This window comes from Anomaloglossus baeobatrachus, chromosome 6 (genome assembly GCF_048569485.1).
Source record: "Anomaloglossus baeobatrachus isolate aAnoBae1 chromosome 6, aAnoBae1.hap1, whole genome shotgun sequence".
In the NCBI taxonomy this organism is placed as follows: Eukaryota; Metazoa; Chordata; class Amphibia; order Anura; family Aromobatidae; genus Anomaloglossus; species Anomaloglossus baeobatrachus.
In genome coordinates, this window is record NC_134358.1 from 227461262 (window position 1) to 227485208 (window position 23947).

The following is a 23947-nucleotide window of genomic DNA, read 5'->3' on the forward strand; positions in this document are numbered from 1 at the left end:
TGTGCTAAAAATAATCTTTATTATTATATAATTTACACGTAATCTTACTGTCATGTGGTGAGTATTACATATTAAATATATGTGCATTGTTTCTCGAAAAATGTTTTCTTTTCTTCTTTAAAACAACAAAACTTGCAGGATTTTCGCCTCCATTCTACATGCTCTCTGTAAAAACCCTGAGAAGGTCCTTAATGAGAAAGCATTCCATGTATCATAGTTCTTAGTACTTTTCTCACTTCACAATACTGATCATCTGAAGGGATTGGTGACAATGATGAGGATCATTCTTCAAGTATTTGTATGAAGATTACCTTGTGTATGACCAATCAATAACACCTCTGTTAGCAAAGATTTAGAAAAGCCCTTGACAATAAATAGCCTCTCAGAGGAATTCAGCAATAAATGATCCAATTGCTCATAGTGTTGGAAAAAACACATTTTCATCCGCTTGCATCATCTCATGTTGCGTCTTACAACGATGGTGCCTGCTACAATGTCGTATGCTGTTCTGTTATGCTGAAAGAATAGCAAGGTAATGAAGGCAGGGAAGAAGAACGCTATGGAGAAGTTCTTGATCAGAGCTCGCACAGTCGACCTAGGAAAAAAAATAATCATAAAATAAGTCTAATTCAAAGCACTAAAATATACACCAGCATCAGAGTCTATGGGAGTGGAGCCGCAGTTAGGGACGCCAAGCAGTTTTTGTCTCAGTTTCTAGGCCTGACATTTCCCCAGCCCCACCCCCCATTTTTTAGCAGGCTTTTAACTTGGCAATACCAAGTTCCGAGAGGATTCAATGAAAAATCCATATTACATCTTTTATTTCCCCTTGAAATTTTTAAAACCATAAAGAAAATAGTCATAAAAACTTACTATGTGATCAATAATGTGAATGTTCATTTCAAAATCCATATAAAAAAAAAAGTATTTTTTAATGTCTTTAATGTGGTCTTTAGTCTTTTAATATTTTTTTTTTTTATATTTTTTAATGGACATACCCTTAAAGTATAATGTATTCATTATGTGTCCAATCTTCTTTGATTACTAAAACAATTGCCATATTTCATGGTAAGCCAATCCTGTAAATATCTAATTTATCACATGTTTGTAGCGCTTCACGTAGGGTTTTTTTATTCTTAGTCACCAAACTATTTTTTTCAATATGAGCCCTTATAATGTGAAGAATTTTTGTAATATCCTGTGTTTTTTGTGTTATAAAACACTCTTTAACAGGAAAAACTCCTGCTAAAAGTGTGTGTCTTATAGATTGGAAGTAACGTCTTGTGGTGAAGGAGAACGCCGACACCACGTCCACCCTGATCACCCTGCCCTCTCCCCTCCTGTCTGACACTGATCTAGGTAATCGGTAGAGAGCAGGAGAGTGAGCTGTCCGGAGAGTGCACCAGCTGAAGGACCTTTCACACAAGTAATTCAATGATCTTTCAGGTCAGGTGACTAATCACATCATGTGGGTGTATGCCGCCTCGTGCTCGACTGCAACCGAGCCGCTCGGATCCGGGCTCGCTGGTGAGTGGCTCGAGCGTCTCCGGACACAGGGGCCCCTCCGGTCACTCCGATCTAAAAGGGGGTTGGCGGTTTGGGGACGTAGGTGTACGGCCGGAGCCGTGTTTTAAGTTTGTGACGCCACCCACAGGATGTGGTGAAGGTGGACACCACCGCTGCAGTTACGAGGCACCCGGGGGAGATGGTATGCAGCAAGTTGTTAACCCCTCCGTGGGCAGGGATGGTGGCCCCGGGACCCGTTGGGGGTGTTTGGCGGTGCAGGGAGATGAGCAGCCGGAGGGCACTGGTGTACTCACTATTAGAATGAAACACTCGAGTCTCTGGTAAACCAAGATGATGGTGGTCGGTACCCGCAGCCGGTTGCAGTCAGGATCCCCCACCCGGTTGGTGGTCTCTGCCTTTCTCCTGCACCTGTTTGAATTGTTGGGCTGTGTACGCTTGCAGCGTCAGGAGTCCGCTTCCCCGGCTTGTGGATTTCGGAAGAGCCCGTTTGCCCGCAGACGCTGGCCCGTGGGATCTCTGAGCCTTGGCGGTGGCTTTCTATCCCCCTCGTTGGGCTGTTGTCTTCTATGAGGGACTTTGGGTGGGAAAGCACCTAAAGTCCAGACCGTAATCAGTTATTTAACTCAGTCCAGTAGTTTCTAGACCTCGTTTCAGGGTCTGAGTGTCCCCTCTTGTGCTCCGGTTTCAGAGTCGGTTCCCCTGTCCACCACGGTTCCACCGAGCCGTCTTCCCGGCTCCTGCAGACAGAGGCCTCCGTATGCCTCCTAGGCAAAGGTGCCCGGGCTCCAACCCTGGCACCTGTCAGTCTGTCGCAGACCTGTCACACAGGCCTGCCTCCACTTTACTTCACCTCCAAAACCGATCTGTGTTTTCCTGCCTCAGGCTCTCTGAACTCCTCGGTGGGCGTGGCCAACCGCCTGGCTCTGCCCCCTGGTGTGTCCATCCAGCCCTGAGGGAGGTGACTAGGGTTTTATGTGGTTGGCTGATGTTATCTAGTTAGGGACTGGTGTAATGCGGGGCCCTATCTGTGACTACCTGGCTAGTCCAGGGCGTCACAAATGCTCCTGCAGTTTTAAGTATGTTAACTGTGTGTGCATAGCAGAGCTGTTCATGGAAGTGTAACTGTGCATGTAGCAAAGCTGTGCATGGAAGTGTAACTGTGCATGTAGCAAAGCTGTGCATGGAAGTATAATGGTCTCATGGGCACGTAACTACTGAATATTCAGCAGCGATTTGACAGCACATGTGCGCGTCAAATCGCTGCAGAAACACTGCATAATGGTTGCAGTTTTTCTGAACAAATAAAGCCGATTTCATGTGCTCTGGCTGCTGCCCCCACCATAGACTGAGTGGGAGCTGCATCCATACCGCACGGAATAATTGACATGCTAATTTTATGAACGCACGGATTTGGGTCAAAATTTTAGCACCCAAATCAATGCGTTCATTAAACTATCGTGCACACGTCTCATGCACAATCTTCATAGATTGTGCAGGGGATGAAGGACGTATGCATTTACGCTGCAGTGCTATACGCATCGTAAATGCATGCAATTTTGCAACGTGCGCATCAGCCCTCACTGTGCATGGAAGTGTAACTGTGCATTTACCAGAGCAGTGTGTGTATAATACACACATTGCAGAAAGACAAATTACTTTCCTATTCTACCCCATTCATTTAAAATGAATAATGACTGATAAATTGCAACCTAGGAATCTTGCAGAGTAGAAAAAGTTTGGAGCTTCAAAAGAAGTAGGACACAAAGAGCACTGCAGCATCATGGTTTCAAGAATGAAACAAAACATGATAATGAAGTGTATTACAAAAGCTCATAACTTTGATAATCCTAATCAATCATATTATATAAAAAAGGGTTTTTTTTTTTTGGTTAAGCAATAGTCTAAGAGTAAGTTGAAGCCACTCTATATGTTCCACAAAAAAGGAAGTGGTGATGTAAGATTAAGCGTTATTTTTATGTTGGTGAGGATACGAAGCTGAGCTAACTGACGAAATAAAGATTTGCAATTGCAAAACCACACCTACCCCATACTTTTAAAGTAATATGTTAGCATGTGCCTCAGTAAACTGTCAATGAGTTAACAAAAGATACATTGAGGAAAAATTAAACTACATCCTGCGCTAATGTCCCCCATACACATTAGATAAAAGGTGGCGGGACCCGACAATTTCTGTGAGATTGGCGTGTATGGGATCCTCTGACTCACCCCTGACAGATGATGGGGAGATAAGCACTATGACTTTAAAAAGCTTCTGTCACCAGATTTTTGTCACAAAGGAAACCGGGCAGCATGCATCACATACCAGCTGCATGATCTCAGCCAGATATGGTTTTCTCTGCATGTTTCAGCGCCATACTTTAAAAGCTGTCAGGAATCAAGCCGCAAGGAAGATTAGCCATACAGATGGGCGCCTGGTGGCTTCTCCCTGCCGGCTCCCTTTGAGTGATGGGTATCTCTGTTTACGTATAGGGAGAGACCTGTCACTCAGGTGGATAAGGCAGCGAGAAGTTACTAAGGACCTGCCTATTTGACTAGTCTCTTGTGCGGCTCAGTCCCTGGTAGCTTGTGGGTTAGGTTTTTCTCTGAAATGCTACAGTGTTTCAGAGTTAAACATATTTGGCTGAAATCATGCAATCAGTGTCTAAAACATGCCACCCGTGGATTGGGCAGCATGTATCAACTTCCAGGTTCCCTTTAAAGGGAACCTGTCACCAGATTTGACCCCTATAAGCTGCGGCCACCACCAGTAAGCTCTTACATACAGCATTCTAGAATCCTGTATATAAGTGCCCAGGCCACTCTATATAACTTAAAGAACAGCTTTAATTATACTCCCCTAGGGGGCGGTTGGGTCTAATGGGCGTCAACTCTCTGCTGCCATCACTGTCCTCCTTCTTCCCAGCCCCCTGCTATTTTTAGTCTTGAAGGGGGAGGGGCAATAACCATGTGCCTCCCCAGCCTGAGAATATCATCTGTCAGCTTTATCATGGCTGGGTATCAAAATTGGGGTAGGACTGCACACCGCTTTTAAAATAAATAAATATTTAAAGAATTTTTAAAAAAGACACATGGGGTCCCCCTTATTTTGATACACAGTCAAGATAAGCGCACAGCTAGGGGGTGCAGCCATAGGCTGGCTTTATCTGCCCTGGGTATCACAATATGGGGGGACCCTATGCCAATTTATTTTTACACTACATGTACACAAACAGCATGTGTGATTCCAACCAATCACAGACGCTGTCACAAAGGGTGGGGGCATGGTCTGACTGCAACAAATCACAGATGTTGGGACTGCTGGTGGAAGCAGTGAATATGTATGAGAGTTAATTATCGGACCCGGAAGTAGTGTTAGGCTACTTTCACACATCCGGATTCTTGCTCTGTGGCACAATACGGCGTTCTGCAGAAAAACCGCAATCGGTTTTTGTAACGCCGGTTGCGGGTTTTTTTGCATAGACTTACATTAGTGCCGTATTGTGCCACAGAGGCTTGCGTTCGGTCCGGTTTTTGCCGCATGCGGCAGATTTAGCCGATGCCGCGGCCAGATCGAACGTTCCCTGCAACGTTTTTTGCTCCGCCAAAAAACACCGCATCGCGCCGCATCCAGCCGCTGCGGCGCATTTTTCAATGCATACCTATGGAGGCCGGATGCGGCGCAATGCGGAAAAAAACGCATCCGCTCGCCGCATGCGGTTTTTTCCACTGCGCATGCTCAGTAGCATGCCGCAACCGGAAAAAAACGGACGGGCCGCATGTAAAAACTTATGCAAAGGATGCGGTGTTTTCGCCGCATCCGTTGCATAGTTTTCACAGCCGGATTGAGCCGCAGTGCTCAAACCGGATGTGTGAAAGTAGCCTTAGGGTACGCTCACACGAGCGTGAAAAATCGGACGAGTGCAATGCGAGAAATTCTCGCATTGCACTCTGACCAATGTTAGGCAATGAGGTTGAGCTGCTGGTCAGCTTTTCTCGCATCCAGATTCTGGATGTGAGAAAAGCGGCAGCATGCTGCGTTTTGCTGCTACCGCCGTATCTCTCGCACCCATTCAAGTGAATGGATGCGAGAGATACATCGGACTGCACTCGGATGTCATCCCAGTGCAGTGCGATATACGCACAGGCTGACAGTGGAGGAGATGGGAGGACTAACCCCTCCCTCTCCTCCGCAGCGCCCGCACTCAGCTTCACAGCTGTGACCCGATCGCAAGATCGGGTTACAGTCGCATGACACTCGGCTCACGCTCGCAGCAGAGCCTGAGCCGGGGGGCATTAGCATATCGCATCCGATGCTCTCGCATCGGATGCCATACGCTCGTGTGAGTCCAGCCTTAGACCCAGTGCCCATGCAGTATAGTTTTGACGCGTATTTTCAAAAATCTGCAGCAAAATCTGTATGTCCATTGTGAAGCCAGCAAAGTCTATGAGAATTCAGAAATGCTGTGCCCACGTTGCTTATTTTTCCCTTGCGTATTTGGTGCAGAAAAAAAAGGAATCTGCACCAAATACGCAAGGGAAAAATACTCAACCTGGGCACAGCACTTCTGAATTCTCATAGACTTTGCTGGCTTCACAATGGACATGCAGATTTTGCTGCAGATTTCTGAAAATCTGCGTCAAAATCCGCAGCGTGGACACAGGGCTTTACAGCTGTGCGGGAGACTTGGTAGGTATAACGCTCCTGCTTTATTCCCTATTTTCGTTGTCCTTAATATATATTGTTTTAATTATTTGGGTGGCCGAATCCAAAACAATTACATGGAGTTCCCCAAGATATCCGTGTTCGGGGGTAGGTGCACGGATACAAGGTATCCAGTATTGACCCCAAAACTATAGTTTGGGTTGGCCCATCACTAGTTACTAGCCAAATGCTTATTAAATGTTCATTATCAGCTGAAGGGGGAATGGATATATTGTCAAAGCTACACATTTGTACACAATTAATGGTAACATTTCCAAAATGCGGTGCACTCTTCATTAGAGATGGCTGAATCTCTTCTGTAATAGCCTGTCAAAGAAGAGTATACCCTGTATATACTAGTAGCAGAATTGCCACTGACACAAACTTACATCACTTGGTAACTACAAAACACATACAGCTGCGTGCTAAAATGCTAACAATGAATAAGGGAACTTTGGTTTTGCAGTACTGCTATAGGAATATTTGAAGGAAAAAGAAAAAAAAAAAAAGATTTCGCTTATGTATTGGCCAATGCATATGAGCCTGGTCACTACGGCAAGGTATGTCTCTATATACTGGGAACCTGACTTGACTGACTACCATTATCTGGGTTAAAAATCTACATGTTTGGACAGCTAGACTCCAGCTATATAGGGAAATGAACACAACCTGGTTTTTCTGATTGAGCACTCTGCTCTGTAACCAGGCTGTGTTCACTCCCCTTTATAGCAGGAGTCTAGCTGCCCAAACATGTAGGTATTTAACTCAGTGGCATTTCAAGTTAGGTTCCCAGTATATACAGATATACCATGCCGTAGTGACCGGACTCATGTGCATTGGCCAATACATAAGCTAAATCTCTTTTTTTTCAAATATTCCTATAGCAGTAATGCAGTACTATAGTTCCCTTATTCATTGTTAGCATTTTAGAGTGCAGCCGTATATGTTTTGTAGTTGTGTGTTTTCAGCTAGCGCCTGCTCACACCAGTTGGATGTGCGAGTCAGTCTTTTTGATATATTTACATCACTTGGTGACAATTACTTCACACCACTGTTTTCATTCAAGGTATATTCACTCCACTTCAATACACACTTGTGCTGTTGGCAAAACCTTTCAGACAAACGCACATACCATATTTGATAATGCCTTAAGAAATTAAATTCAAGCAAGTACTTACGCAGTCATATTTACATTTGTGGAAGGGATCACTAAAACTCGGTTTGGTGCAACCAGCACTGAGCTATCACAGGTCACAACACGAAGACCAAGAAGAAACTTTCCAGGAGTTGCTCCTCCGGCTCCCCAAATGCAAATAATCTTACAAATGAAAAGAAAAAAAATATATATCTTACAAGATATGTTTCTCTATAACATAAATCTATAAAAAAAAAATAATAAAAGAATAAAAAAGTACAATTGCTAGATTCACATTTCTTCAGTGCAAATACACCTACTGTATTCAGACATGTATGGAGGTGAATCCATAGACTAAAATGAGCCAGACATTGTCTATGTACCTGCAGGTATGGTACACATTTGAATGGGGTTTTTTGTCATACAGAACTGGCACATACACAGAAATGTGAACCTTGCCCAACTAGTAAAACTATTACACCAGTCTAATCTAACAATTTACAACATGCATTGCAGTAATGAGTATTATGACGGATATGGGGGCAATGAACTGGTGCTAAAACCAGGTCAGATTAATACCAAAGACTTATAAAGGTATGATAACACAGAATGGATTTTAGAAGGCTGGAAGAAGCCTGCACTTGTAGCTCAGTGATGGGTCTGCTAATAGTGAAAACTATCCTATTCATGCTTTACACAAGTGAACTATGCAAGTTACTCACTTCATAAAAGCAGACCAGAAGCCTATAGATGAGTGCTACGACCATCATTTTCTGTAAATCTTCCATTGATGTGTCCTCATCAACTTCCTCAATTATATAGTGCATTGCAAACTTAGAAATATCCCTGAGAATTTAAAAGAAGAACTTTAAAGAAAAAAAGAACTGGCTACATGAAGGAGATTAAAGGCAGCAAATGTTTCTTTCTTGGCAGTGTCACCATAGGCGAAATAAACATTACACAGTTACAATTGAAATTAAAGGTAATCTGACAAACGCTATTTACGTGCAAATATGGGGTTAATCTACAGGTAAATAGCGTTAAAACAATGAGAAGCCAACTGTCATTAAGTGCAGCTAAACATTGAAAATGAAGCTGTAATCACAGTGTAAAGGTTCTCTCCAAAATAACTGGGACAGCGCAGCAGAGTGATTATGTCACAGTATACTGGGAGCGCAGCTGTAATCACCACGGCACTGAGTGACAGCTTGCTCTGCAACCAGTAATTAAAACTTAATTTTCTCTGTGTAGCCACACTCCAACTCAGCCGGCTATACAGGGTTTTAATGCCATTCCCCAATGTCTGCAGGGAAATCTAATTTCTGATGACGTCAGATTCCCTTTAAGGGTGCCCAGGATCAGAAAAAAAAAATAAAAATAATTACCAAAAGGGGAAAAAGGGTATGAAGTAGAAGAAGCATTAGTCACTTGATAAATTCCTTATTGTTCCAGTGTTGCCATTAGGGCTCGCTCACACGGCTGTAGATTCTCTCATGTGAGAAAATCGGGTGGATTATGCTAACGACACACTGATCAAATTCCTATCAGAGTTTGAGCAGCGTGCCATTATACTCTGATCCGATTCTCTTGCATGCATAGGGCCGTAGAAGATGGAGAACTACAGTTTTCCATTGTTCGTATCCATGTAAATCAGACTGCACTTGGATAACTGAATAGGATAACTGAAGTGAGCACTAATATATATATTATGAGTGCAAGCCAAAAATTACATACTATATACGGATAAGGCTGCACATCAAACTTAGATAATAGTATAATGCCTCAAGCATATGGACAAATATTGGAATATACAATGAAAAATGCTACTTGCTAATTTGAACATGTGAATAATGAATTGCATACCTGCCAAGAATATTAGGAAAAAAGGAGATATTTAGCAATCGCATTGATCAATGTAACTGAGCCCCAAGGCCTCGTCAAGGCATATCTCTATATTGGGGTCCCTAGCTCTGTGACCCTAACTGTGTGTCATCTCATTGCAATTAAAAACTGCTATGGGTGGAGAGGGGTAACTAAGGACTTTCTTATATAGGAGATGGAAATGAATGAAAGCCAAAAATTACATACTATATACGGATAAGGCTGCACATCAAACTTAGATAATAGTATAATGCCTCAAGCATATGGACAAATATTGGAATATACAATGAAAAATGCTACTTGCTAATTTGAACATGTGAATAATGAATTGCATACCTGCCATGAATATTAGGAATATTAGGAAAAAAGGAGATATTTAGCAATCGCATTGATCAATGTAACTGAGCCCCAATGCAATGAGATGACACACAGTTAGGGTCATAGAGCTAGGGACCCCAATATAGAGATATGCCTTGACGAGGCCTTGGGGCTCAGTTACATTGATCAATGCGATTGCTAAATATCTCCTTTTTTCCTAATATTCTTGGCAGGTATGCAATTCATTATTCACATGTTCAAATTAGCAAGTAGCATTTTTCATTGTATATTCCAATATTTGTCCATATGCTTGAGGCATTATACTATTATCTAAGTTTGATGTGCAGCCTTATCCGTATATAGTATGTAATTTTTGGCTTGCACTCATAATATATATATTAGTGCTCACTTCAGTTATCCTATTCAGTTATATGTAGTTTTTTTCTGAATGTGAACACAGCTCCGCCCCTTTCGGCCATGTTTTTTCCATCTCCTATATAAGAAAGTCCTTAGTTACCCCTCTCCACCCATAGCAGTTTTTAATTGCAATGAGATGACACACAGTTAGGGTCACAGAGCTAGGGACCCCAATATAGAGATATGCCTTGACGAGGCCTTGGGGCTCAGTTACATTGATCAATGCGATTGCTAAATATCTCCTTTTTTCCTAATATTCATGGCAGGTATGCAATTCATTATTCACATGTTCAAATTAGCAAGTAGCATTTTTCATTGTATATTCCAATATTTGTCCATATGCTTGAGGCATTATACTATTATCTAAGTTTGATGTGCAGCCTTATCCGTATATAGTATGCACTTGGATATCATCTGAGTGCAGTCAGATATGTCACACACATAGACTTGAATGGATGTGCATGATCCGAGTCACGCTGCCAATCACAGCATGCTGCAAACAAATCTGCTTAATTGCACTGTCCAATAACCTAACATTACTAAACACCTGATGAAGACAGCAATCAGCTTTTGAAACGCATAGTGGTCATTAGAGGGTTTTTAAATTAAATAAAAGGTTTGTAATCTTAATCCTCCCTGTCCTCCTGCTTCCTAGCGCTCCTAGCTGACCTCCACCCCAATATCTTCATAACCTAACATTGGACAGATTGTCATTAGATAAAACATTGGATCTCTTCAGTCTTTGTTTAAGCCCTGGTCACATTTAACAAATTACCAGCGATCCCGAAAACGATGCAACCTGATAAGGATCGCTGGTAAGTCGCAGGGAGGTCGCTGGTGAGATGTCACACAGTCAGACCTTACCGAACGACTCAGTAACGATCAGCAACCTGTATAACAATGAGCGACCTGTATAGGAGGCTGTTGGTAGGTGTCAAACACAGCGATGCGTCCTGCCCAGCAGGACATCGGCTTTGAAAAAAATAAACCAGAACAGTGTGTAACAATCAGCAGGGGCCAGGTCACAGCTTTAGTGTCACACATAACGAGATCGCTGGTGAGACCCCTATTACGTCACAAAACCTGGGACTCAGCAGCGATCTCGCTAGCGATCTCGTTATGTGAGAAGTACCCCTTACTGTGCTACAATGATCGTGCCTGTACACCCATGTGATCACTGAGCTAGGGAGTGATGGTTTTAGTCTGCTCTTTGAAAATCCGGCCCCGATCTGCAACAGAACGATGAGGTCATCACGCTGCTGACGTCATCACGCTGCTGCTGGCACCACAGAGGTGTCTGAGACATCTAGTTTTGGCAAGCATTTCGTGGAGGAGCCAAAAGATGAAATGTCCAACTATCGAGGGGGGGGGGGGGGATTAGGGATACTCCCAAGGCACAATATGGGGGAGGTAGGATTGTTAGATGGGGCACAATAAAGTGAGGGGCAGTGAGACTTTATGCAAAAGGGACAGTATGAGGGGAATATTATGAGTAGGGGCAGTTTGGGGGGGGATACTTTGGAGATGAACAGTGTATTGGGGGGGGTGATATTATGGACAGGCCCAGTGTGAGTGGGGTTTGCAGAGATGAGCTCCGGGCATGAAATCTAATCATGGCGTCTTTACTATGTGTAATTGCTGCACTATTCTTGAAGCTGTATACAAGTACCGAATGTGTTTGAGTTTTCTATAAGATTATCTCAGCACAGGAACATTTTCTTTAAACACATTCAATTGTGGAAATTATTGTTATTCCAAGATCTATTGATTAAAATCAACTTTGCTTGTGGGAGAACCCCTTTATGCATGATGGTGGTTCTGATGATGTATGTATGCATGCATGCAAATACCCCTTCAAATTTTTTTTGTGGTATTGGTTCAGTATGGCAATGTGGCCCTTAGACCAAAAAATGTTATGTCCCCCTTCTCTATGCTGTTCATATGCTCTAACAAGGCAGATGACAGGGTCAGACAAAAACTTCAGGGACAGAACACTGACAACGTTTACATCCACTGTGATACGTCGGCCAAATTAGCTGAAAAGGAAAACAATAATCTAGCAGCGTGACCAGTATTTGGCAAGTGGGTCAGTTACAAACTGATGGCAAACTCTGTTACACCCAAAGTGCAAACTGAGCTAATTAAATAGTTATGTAGGGGACTTTGCCCCCTATAAAAACCATGTCGTCAGTATTAGAGATCAGATTTGTTCGGTGCCGACCAAGTCTGACATATTGAACATAGCAGGTAACTGATCTCTCCTCCCCTCTGAAGTTGCTCAATGCAATCCTGGGTATAGAAACTGCGGAGCCATGACAGGAGGCAATGATGAAAATGGCACCATACTGTGTATGTGCCGCAGACTCCTGCATAGTGGTGTGCACGCACAGCAGCGCAATCAGGGTTCAGGCAGTGCTCTGGCCAAGTGAATGCTGTCAAGAGTCAGTATGCAGACAAGAGGCGTAATGGTGCAAAAAGCTCTTGGCCACACCAAGGGTACACCAAATCCCCCACATTTACATATGTAATGTAAAAAGTTATCAAAGTAATTACAACAGTGACATTTATACTGATAGGATGATTTTTATAGATGCAAAGACCCCTACTTAACTGTTTAATTAGTTCAGTTTCCATTATAGGGGTGACAGACTCCCTTTAATAACCACTGAAAACAATTCTATCACTGGAACCATTCTGTTACAAGTCATTCATGTGAACAAGCCCCAAGTTGTGTGATGCCACAAGGGCACGTTTGTGACTTTGCCTGTCCGTCCTGCCCTGCTGGTGCAGGAGACTGTCCATCCTGCCTTATTTTTATGTGGCTTTCATAATAATGCATTATCTAGTAACTTTACTGCCATTATTCAGTGTAAACAAGTGCAACGCCTAAACCAGGGGTGGGGAACCTCCGGCCCGCGGGCCGTATACGGCCCGTGACGACTTTTTATGCGGCCCCCGGGCACATTCCCGGGGACCATTGTGCTTTGGTGGCAGCCTCGCTTTTCCCGGCTGCTGGCCCTTTAAATCCCACTGCCTGATGCCCTGTGGGTAGATGCTAGAATGTACGGGCTCTCTCCAGATCCTGACTTCCAGGACCTGACTGCAGCCCATACATTCTAGGCTTATCCCCGGCCTGTGTGCTCTGGTGGGCGGGTAAGCAGCACGCTGCGATAAAGTCACACAGAAGAGCTGCAGCAGGTTTACCAGCCTCCCAAACTGTGCTGTGTGTGTGTGACTCTCCCTCCCCCTCACTGCGAGTACTCAACCCATCGCTGCCCCCCCCCGCTCAGTGCTGTGTACCCCCTCGTACTGTGTGTACCCCCCAATGCTGTATGTACCCCCCAATGCTGTATGTACCCCCCAATGCTGTATGTACCCCCCAATGCTGTGTGTACCACCTCGTGCTGTATGTACCCCCCAATGCTGTGTGTACCCCCTAGTGCAGTGTGTACCCCCTAGTGCAGTGTGTACCCCCTAATGCTGTGTGTACCCCCTAATGCTGTGTGTACCCCTTAATGCTGTGTGTACCCCTTAATGCTGTGTGTACCCCTTAATGCTGTGTGTACCCCTTAATGCTGTGTGTACCCCCTCGTGCTGTGTACCCCCTCGTGCTGTGTACCCCCTCGTGCTGTGTACCCCCTCGTGCTGTGTGTACCCCCTCGTGCTGTGTGTACCCCCTCGTGCTGTGTGTACCCCCTCGTGCTGTGTGTACCCCCTCGTGCTGTGTGTACCCCCCAGTGCTGTATGTACCCCCCAATGCTGTGTGTACCCCCTCGTGCTGTATGTACCCCCCAATGCTGTGTGTACCCCCTCGTGCTATGTACCCCCTAGTGCAGTGTGTACCCCCTAGTGCAGTGTGTACCCCCTAGTGCAGTGAGTACCCCCTAGTACAGTGAGTACCCCCTAATGCTGTGTGTACCCCCTAATGCTGTGTGTACCCCCTCGTGCTGTGTACCCCTTAGTGCTGTGTACCCCCTCGTGCTGTGTGTACCCCCTCGTGCTATGTGTACCCCCTCATGCTGTGTACCTCCTAGTACAGTGTGTACCCCCCAGTGCTGTGTACCCCCAGGTGCTGTGTGTACCCCCTAGTGCTGTGTGTACCCCCTAATGCTGTGTACACCCCAGTGCTGTGTACACCCCAGTGCTGTGTACCCCCTCAGCGCGGTGTAACCCCTCACTGCTGTCCGTGCCCCCCCTAGTGCTGTCTGTACCCCCTGGGTGATGTCTATGCCCCCCACCAGTGCTGTACGCACCACCTAATGCTGTCCATGCTGCCACCAGTGCTGTCCATGCGACGGTGAGTGTTGCCTGTGCCCCCCTTATGCTGTCCATGCTCCCCAGTGCTGTGTGCCACCCCTCAGTGCTCTTAACTCGCTACTGCTGTCTGTACCCTCCCACTGCTTTCTATGCTCCCCAGTCCGTGCTCTCCTATTGATGTCTATGTTCCCCCAGACCTGTCTGTCTCCCTAATGCTGCCACCCAGTGCAGTGCGTGCTGCCACCCAGTGCAGTGCGTGCTGCCACCCAGTGCAGTGCGTGCTGCCACCCAGTGCAGTGCGTGCTGCCACCCAGTGCAGTGCGTGCTGCCACCCAGTGCAGTGCGTGTCCCCAGTCATGTCTGTCCACCGCCAGGGCTGTCCATGCCCCCTACTGATGTATATGCCCCAGCCCCTCCTGTGATGTATATGCCCCAGCCCCTCCTGTGATGTATATGCCCCAGTCCCTCCTGTGATGTATATGCCCCAGCCCCTCCTGTGATGTATATGCCCCAGCCCCTCCTGTGATGTATATGCCCCAGCCCCTCCTGTGATGTATATGCCCCAGCCCCTCCTGTGATGTATATGCCCCAGCCCCTTCTGTGATGTATATGCCCCAGCCCCTCCTGTGATGTATATGCCCCAGCCCCTCCTGTGATGTATATGCCCCAGCCCCTCCTGTGATGTATATGCCCCAGCCCCTCCTGTGATGTATATGCCCCAGCCCCTCCTGTGATGTATATTCCCCAGCCCCTCCTGTGATGTATATTCCCCAGCCCCTCCTGTGATGTATATGCCCCAGCCCCTCCTGTGATGTATATGCCCCAGCCCCTCCTGTGATGTATATGCCCCAGCCCCTCCTGTGATGTATATGCCCCAGCCCCTCCTGTGATGTGTACTCCCAGTGTCTCCTGTAATTTATGCGCCCTGGCCCCTCCTGTGATGTGTATGCCCCCAGCATCTCCAGACAGAGACAAACCTGGAGAAGCAGCTGTGAGAAACAAGATGATCAATATCACCGAACATCACAATCGCACCAAAGAGAAGCAGCTCTGGCCACCACAATAGGGGTGAGTTAATTAATCGTTTGACCAAATATAGCAGGGTTATTTTTCAGGTTGATAATGTTGTGCGGCCCCCAAAGGTTAGTAGGAAATTCCAAATGGCCCCCGGCAGTAAAAAGGTTCCCCACCCCTGGCCTAAACCATCGGTGAGAATTTGCCAGTTTGTAGACAATTAAATTAAAAAAAAAAAAAAAAAAACAACAAGCGTTTTTAGATTATCAATATTTCCCTTGAAATAAATGTACATAATAATAATAATGATAATAATAATAATAATAATAATTTGCTAATTGTTAGAGAATGAGGAGGAAAGATAAGTGATAGATGGGACAAAACCTATATATGATTATTGATACATCTAAATTCATATCTCATCAAAAACAAGACACCTATAACATACACTTACTTGATGCCACTTAAGTGCATTATGGTCAATATAACAGCTGCTTTGATGAAAAACAGAATGAAGAAATCCACCATTTCCGCTCGAAACCTTTGTGCCAAGGACGGGATAATATATTCACGGCCTACATTGAGACATAACTCTAGTTAATTACGTTTTAAATTATAAACATATAGGTCCTTACTAATAATGTGAACACACGTCAATTGTATTTTAAGCAAAAAGTTACAGGAATGCCACTAAAAACAAATTGAGTTTTATATGTGAAGAAACATCACATGTGGCCTCCACCCTGTGTAAGGGGTACTTCTCACATAGCGAGATCGCTGCTGAGTCACGGTTTTTGTGACGCAGCAGTGACCTCATTAGCGATCTCGCTGTGTGTGACACTGAGCAGCGATCTGGCCCCTGCTGTGAGATCGCTGCTCGTTACACACAGCGCTGGTTCATTTTTTGGATGTTGCTCTCCCGCTGTGAAGCACACATCGCTGTGTTTGACAGAGAGAGAGCAACGATCTGAATGTGCAGCCTTGGTAAGCTGTAACCAAGGTAAATATTGGGTAACCAAGCGAAGTGCTTTGCTTGGTTACCCGATATTTACCTTAGTTACCAAGCGCAGCATAGCTGGCTGGGGGCTGGTCGCTGGTGAGATCTGCCTGATTGACAGCTCACCAGCGACCATGTAGCGACGCACCAGTGATCCTGACCAGGTCAGATCGCTGGTGGGATCACTGGAGCGTCGCTAAAGTGTGACGGTACCCTACATTTCCCATATCAGCAGGTTCTCAGTACTATGCATCTGGCCGATTAGCCCATTATACTAGCCAAGACAGCCCCCATCATCACAGGCTATGCTTTCACAGCAGGGGGATGATTTAGCCAGCATCTTTCACTTGTCACACTGATAACTACATGTATCAAGCATTAAGTGAAACTATTGACCCCTGGATAGCTGCTGGAGTCATCAAATTGGGGCACTTTGAAGATAAAAGTACATCACAAACACATTGTTAACTTAAAAAAAAAACCAAAACCCAAAAAAACCACACACACACACACACACAGATAACAGACAGTAAAGGATTACTCCCATCTGAGAATAGGTGATAAGTTACTGATCACTGGGGATTGCACTTGGTGGACATCCATTAATGTGAAACGCTCCATTAGAATGGAGGACACTGATATCGTTGGCAGTCCCACAAACAGTGAATAGGGCGATGGCAGCCACTGCCTATTCTGAACATATCAGAGCCAGGTCTGAGCAGCGGAAAGTTTCCCTTGTCCTACTCTGCATAGATGATAACATGCTCAGCTGGGAACCTTGAAACGGTATTTCCCACGGTATGTGCCCATGGGAGCTCTCACCTGCGGATTTTGCCAATGAAAACCTGCGGCTTTATCTGGATTTTCTAGATAAATCCACAGATTTTAGCAAGTACAGACACTCCCCATGTTATCCTATGGGACATGGGGAGTGCTGTGTCCATGCTGCGGTATGTGCGGCTGCGGAATATGCTGCGGATGTCCCACATCCACATGTAACTACATGTCAATTATTCCTGTGGAAATACTTGCGGACATGCCGGCCCTCCACTATGGAGATAGAAGCCGGGACATCCGCAGGTAAATCGCACGAATGTCCGCAGGTTTACCGCAGCTATAATCGCTGGAATCCCGCAACAATGGATAGCAGCGGATTCCGGGGAGCTGCTGTGGGAAACCTGTGGATATATCCGCAGGTACAATGTCCCGTGGGCACATACCTTAGGTTGCGTCCTGGACGCAGCAGGTCCTCCCCTGCGGGGCCTCGAGTGCTCTGCGCAGCTGCCCGTGCCCACAATCCAATCCGTGTTTGGACAGCCATGGACTTTCTCTCTGTTCTCCCTACGGAGAACACTTGTGGCTCCGCAGCATAAATTGACCTGCCGCACCTTGGGAAGCCGTATCGCTTATCATTTTACGCTATGGGAAATACAAGCACAGTGGGCATGGGATTTCTATAAACCAATCCACTGTGCTTGTACTGCACAACACAGCGTTATGGACGCAGTGAAAACATACTGCGTCCAAAACGCTGTTAACACTGATAGTGGGCACGCAGCCTTAGAGTGAATTCACACACGGCAGATTTTGCTGCAGAAAGTTCTACTGTTAGGCTGGGGCCACACGGGGACTACTGCGATCCACTTGCATGACACTCGGCTCATGCTGGCAGTACAGCAGAGCCAAGTGTCATGCGTGTGTCCTTGCAACTGAGGTCCGTTCGTGCGAGCAGACCTCAGCTGCGGGGGGTGGGCCGGCACTCAGGAGGGGAGGGAGGGATTTCTCTCCCTCTCTCCTGCGTAGTCGGCTATTGCCATTTTCGCACTGCACTAGCGGTACACCGATGTACCGCGAGTGCAGTGCGATTTTTCTCTCGCCCCATTCACTTGAATGGGTGCGAGAGAAAGTCTCGCATTGCACCCGCAGCATGCTGCGATTGTTTTCTCTGTCCGATTAGGGCTGAGAAAATAATCGCTCATGTGTGCTGACACACAGGCTAGAATTGGTCCGAGGGGAATGCGATGTTTTATCGCACTCCACTCGCACTGTTTTTCTGGCCGTGTGGCTTAGGCCTTACACAACTCCATTCAGATGAATTGTACTGATTTTTATTAGCAGCATTTTGTGTAAAAAAAAAAAAAATCTGCATTGTAAGACTGGTGTGAATTGACTCTTCGGGTACGTGCTTACGATCTGCCCAGGACGCAGTGTGTGATCTTGTGTGGAGCCGCGAGTATTATCTGAAGTGGAATGGCAGCAGTGTACAATCAGGGTGCTGGGCACTGCTGTTCTCACAACCATAAATTGACATGCTGTGGCTCAGAAAGCTGCGCCCCATGTCCGTTTACGCTGCGAAGAAAAAAGCCCCAGTGGGCATGAGATTTCTATAAATCCCATTCACTGTGCTTTTAATGCACAACGCAGCATTTTGGAAGCAGCAGAAAACCCGCTACTTCCAAAACGCTGCTATTCCGGATCGTGGGCACCCACCATTAGGGGAAATAAAACACCCTTTAATTTGAAGGAAAATTCCATCTTAAAACATATCTGGCATCTCCTCAAGAAAACAAAAATGTGGCTAAACTGTTATTCAGTCATATAAACCTGGCATAATACCGCTGCAATGAACTAAAATGGCATTCACAGCGACATTAAGATATCCCAGGAAAAGTCACTTGTATGATGTGATCCATAGGCACCCTTGCTCCCAATTTTTAGTTTTTAAAGCACCATGCCAGCATGTTTTTTTCCAGTGCTGGAGTGGCACTTATTCCCTCTGTATTATACTTAAGGCCCTGTCACACACAGAGATAAATCTGCGGCAGATCTGTGGTTGCAGTGAAATTGTGGACAGTCAGTGTCAGGATTGTGGCTCTGTACAAATGGAACAATATGTCCATGATTTCACTGCAACTACAGATCTGCCAAAGCTTTTTCTCTGTGTGTGACAGGGCCTTTACACTCCGGTGGCCTCATCGTTTTCAGTTGCCGCTCCGATCCCACGGCGCCATCTTGTACCCATAGCTTCTGACTAGCCAGAAGTGAGAAGTTACGTCATAAGTAGTGTTCAGCGGATCCAAACTGTAAAAATCCGGATCCGCGCGGTTTCAGCGTCCGATCTGGGTCCGATTATTTTTTTTTTCTCTCTCTTCTCACTCACTCTCTCTCCGCTCCCCCATTGACTTACATTGGGCCGGATTCCGGATCGTATCCGGACCTCTGGGGCAACCCGCGACGGATCCGCCAGACCCGGATTATTAGCAATCCGCTCAACTATAGTCACAAGTGCTCAATGCAAGTCTATGAAAACCATAACATGGCTCTCAGAGATATAGTGAGTTGTGACCTTCAGTGTGCTCCATAAAACACTGGAGCTGCTGGCAGGTCACAAGTCACAGGAGAACAACTGGAGCGACACTAGAAAAAGATGAAGACATCGGAAGGCGAGTTTAACACAAGAAGCAGTGCATTTAAAGCACCACTCCGGCAGTCCAATAAAACAAAACAAAAAAAAGACGCTGGAGTGGTGCTTTAAAACTGTTATTAGGATCAACCTGCCTAAGCCGTCTATATAGAAAAGTAGGTCATAGAAGGTTGAATAAAATGATATCTTGATATTTGTGATCCAACGTTTTATTCCAGAGTAAGGCACATATTTCTCAATATGCAAACTAGCTGTTAAGATCTATGAACTGGAAATAAATCTCTGCAAGGATCTGCCTCCAGAGCCCATTAGAAAAGAAGGAATCAGTGAGACATGTAATCAGGGCTGTGGAGTCGGTAAGCCAAACCTTCGACTCCGACTCCGACTCCTCAAATTCTCTTGCACCGACTCCGACTCCGGCTCCGACTCCGACTCCGGCTCCGACTCCGACTCCGGCTCCTACATATATTGCTTATAGTTAGGTGAAAAATTTATTGTAGTACATGAATATGTGTATGTGAACATCAGACATTTAATAATTTTTATGATACAATAATCAAGATATTTGGATAGAACATAAAATATATTTATTGGAATACAACTTTAGAACACAAAAAACTGTAATAAATTGTAAATATGTAATACACTATGTAATATACAGTAGATTACATATATATCTTGTGTGTGTGTATATACACTGTATATATATATATATATATATTATATATATTACATATTTACAATTTATTAGTTTTTTTGTGTTCTAAAGTTGTATTCCAATAAATATTTTATGTTCTATCCAAATATCTTGATTATTGTATCATAAAAACAATTAAATGTCTGATGTTCACATTGTACTACAATAAATTTTTCACTTAAATATAAGCATTATACTAAATGTTGTTATTTAGTAAAATATTCAGCACATTCTGCATTGCACTCCTGTCCCCAATTTATTATATATTTTAGGAGTCGGAGTCGGTGCATTTTATACCGACTCCGACTCCACCAAAATGAGCTCCGACTCCGACTCTGACTCCACAGCCCTGCATGTAATGACTGACATACTCTCCTGTTCTACATGATTTACACTACCTCTGTAGTCAGTGGGGGATGCTGTCCAGGAGAGGTGACTGTGGTATGATAGGCAGAGAGCTGATAGAAGGGTTTGTAATGTGACACAGCTAAACTCAGCTGCACTTTCCAGTCATGCTGGAGGTTAGACCAGGAGATTAGAGCTGTATCATTATATCTCACACAGTGAGAACCCTGCTTTAACTTACGGTGAGGGTGTACTCTTTTTCTGTGGTGTTGCTGCCTAATTATGATTGATCAATATCATACAATCTGACGAATCACACACGAGTGAAAATGATTTAATAACGCTCTATTACATCATGTGTCCAGCAAAACATGAAAAATTTGGTGGAAGGTCCTCTAAACATTTTTTGGAAATAATATTTTTTTCTTATCACAAGCGACATTAAAAAAAACAAAAATTTGTAATCTGACCACTCTGGTATTTTTAAACATGTACTTCATGTCTTCTCAGGAAGTTTTCAGCAGTTTCATTATCATCACAGGCACAATAATGGATAACACCTGATCCACCAATCGCAAATGAGAAATGTCACACCTGACCCTACTCCATCTGGCTTCACAATCACCTTTGCATACACTCATTACATGATTCCATACAACAGAGGGTCTGAGCCTGTTCATTGTGGCAATGTACGTGCATGTGTTGTTTTCTTAAAGGGAACCCGTCAGCAGAAATTTTGCAATAAACCTAAAAGTTTCCCCCTCTGCAGCTCCTGGGCTGCATTCTGGAAAGGTTCCTGTTTCTATTGTGCCCCCTTTGAGACCAAAATAAATACTTTATAAAGTCTTACCTTTTTGTATGCAAATGTTTTTTTATGTAGACAGGGGCGGGCTCTCTTGCATCCGTTAGTCGCCCTCCTGCCGCTTTACGCCGTCCCCCCTCTGCCTCCACCGTTCTGCGCAAGCGCTGGCCAGATGAACCCACGTCACCTCTTACCCATCTTTCCCTGGAGCAGGAAATAGATTGGAGGAGCGGAGCAGCATAACGGTGGAGGCACAGTGAAAAGCGCGGGCACGCGATTATGGTCGGGTACTTACTGATGACAATCACAGCGCCGCCCATAATCTCACGCCTGCGCAATCACGTCACCAGCGGTCACACTGTGCACAGTGCTCAGTCCCGCGAGAGTGGCACTGGGCATGCGCGAGACCTCGGGAGCACTGGGCGGCAGCCTCAGTTATGGAAATGAGCGATGGGGGACTAACGGACGCAAGACAGCCCGCACCCATGTACATAAAAAAAGATTTGCATAGGAAAAGGTAAGACTTTATAAAGTATTTATTTTGGTCTCAAAGGGGGCACAATAACAATAGGAACCTTGCTAGAATGCAGCCCAGGAGCTGCAGAGGGGGAATCTTAGGTTTATCGCAAAATTTCCGCTGACAGGTTCCCTTTAAACAACAGAAAGTAAGAGTCTAAAATTGCCCCCTGGTCAGTGTGGAAATTTCAAGATTTCTCATTTTTAATATAAAATTGTAATATGAGGGACAAAAAAAAATTCAAAAATAAAAATGCAATCACAAAATCACAAAAGCCTTAATGTCATTTTCAAATCTATTCTCTTTGATAAGCAGAGCTTACACAGTAATAAATACATTGTATAACTAATAGGATGTTGTTACTAAGTTCTCCGTTGGAACATAAACATGAGTTAAAACCCCAAACACTCAAAAACATAAGGTGCTAACAGTAGGAGGAAGGTTTAACTCACTGACAGATTCCCCTTAAATGGAATCTGTCTCCAGGCTTTTTCTACAACATTTGAGAGCGGCATGATTAAGGGGCAGAGACACTGATTCCAGGGATGAGTCACTTACTGGGCTGCTTGCGCAGTTTGATAACATCAGTTTTTTTGTGCTGCAGCTCTACCAGTTCTCTGAAAGTAGAGCCCTGTATAACCCTGCCCACACCACTGATTGGTAGATCCCGTGTACACTGTGCATAGGCAGAATGGTGAATATCACTGATGGGATGGGTTGTACAGAGCTCACGAATAAGGAGAACTACATGACAGGGGGGTTACTAATCCTTTTGTGATAATATACTGCAAGCAGCCATCAATAAGTGACAAATAGCCAGAATCTGGATCTCTCTACACTAGGCTCACTCAGATGCAGCAGAGCTCAGAAAACTAACCCAGCCAACACCAGGCTCACTGTGTACATTGTCTATATACAGTAAGCTTCTAAGGAGGGGTCGTGTGGTCACATCTATGATAATGTCCTAGTGATAAAACCTTTACTGTAGGTAAACAATAGCACACAGCCTAATAAGTGACATCCCTGAATTCTGTGTCTCAGCCCCTATCTCCTCCTGTCTTCATATTACATAGCAAAATTCTGCTGATGGATTCCCTTTACAATCACACGGTCACTCTACTGCATACAGTCACATTGTCACTTGCCATATCCTGACAGTTGGCAGAAACAAACTATTAAATCATTGTGCAACTGGTGACGCCACATTTATGATCCTAACGTCATACGGTCACAAATCGCTGTGTAGCCGGAGCCTTATCGTTAGATCAGCCACAGTATCTACTAAAAGACTAATGTCAGAATAGCAGACAGAATCGTATGGCTACAGCATATAGCAGAAATCAGGAATAATGCCCAGCATGTGAACATGCCCCAATACATGCCACCTATTAGTGGGCACTCATCTGGCACCTAAAATAACACTATCCCTAAACCCTGCCAGCTCTGGGTCACAGATGGAACATGCAAAGCTGCTAACCCTGTGCAGGAGGCAGTGACCTTATGGAGCCGCATATGTCCGGCCCTAACCACACTGTGCGTTATGTGGGGCGCTCACCTGCAGCCGGCGGGGCCGTGGGCGCAGAGTGGGCATTGCCGGGCGCTGTGCTGGGGGCAGCTCTGCCAGTCCTCGGCTCCCCGCTGTTGCCTGCATTCATCATGACGAGAGCCGCTGCGGTAGCGCAACTGTTGTGCCAGCACAGAGAGCCGCAGTAACACTGCCACAGCCATTCCTGCAGCCGCCGGGAGTACTCCGCCGCGCTCATGCTGGGACTTGTAGTGTGCGGTTCTGCTTCACCCGCACCGTGCGTCTTCCTCTCCCGCAGCTCTGCAGCTACTTGTGGAGCCTCCGCCATGACTGCTGCTAGATAGAATCCATCAACAGCGTCGTCATCAGCAGTGGCCGGGCAGCGGTGA

General features: G+C 45.2%; 1 protein-coding gene across 1 annotated transcript; it reads right to left on the bottom strand.

The window, feature by feature from the left end:
• FAM8A1 (family with sequence similarity 8 member A1) lies at nt 1–23947 on the bottom strand. Its single transcript, XM_075314721.1, has 5 exons — nt 23589–23947; nt 15706–15826; nt 8087–8210; nt 7408–7547; nt 1–595 (listed from the first exon to the last, which is right to left on the bottom strand). The coding sequence occupies exons 1-5, from the start codon at nt 23884–23886 to the stop codon at nt 454–456; spliced, it is 825 nt and encodes a 274-aa protein (XP_075170836.1). The 5' UTR covers nt 23887–23947; the 3' UTR covers nt 1–453.

What these genes read in the sequence shown, in the direction of transcription:
- FAM8A1 (XM_075314721.1), bottom strand. Translation starts at nt 23,886, where the DNA reads ATGGCGGAGGCTCCACAAGTAGCTGCAGAGCTGCGGGAGAGGAAGACG. An exon ending in CACGGCCCCGCCGGCTGCAG is followed by an intron (nt 15,827 to 23,588) that starts GTGAGCGCCCCA and finishes GTCTCAATGTAG; the next exon opens with GCCGTGAATATATTATCCCG. An exon ending in TTCTGGTCTGCTTTTATGAA is followed by an intron (nt 7,548 to 8,086) that starts GTGAGTAACTTG and finishes TTCATTTGTAAG; the next exon opens with ATTATTTGCATTTGGGGAGC.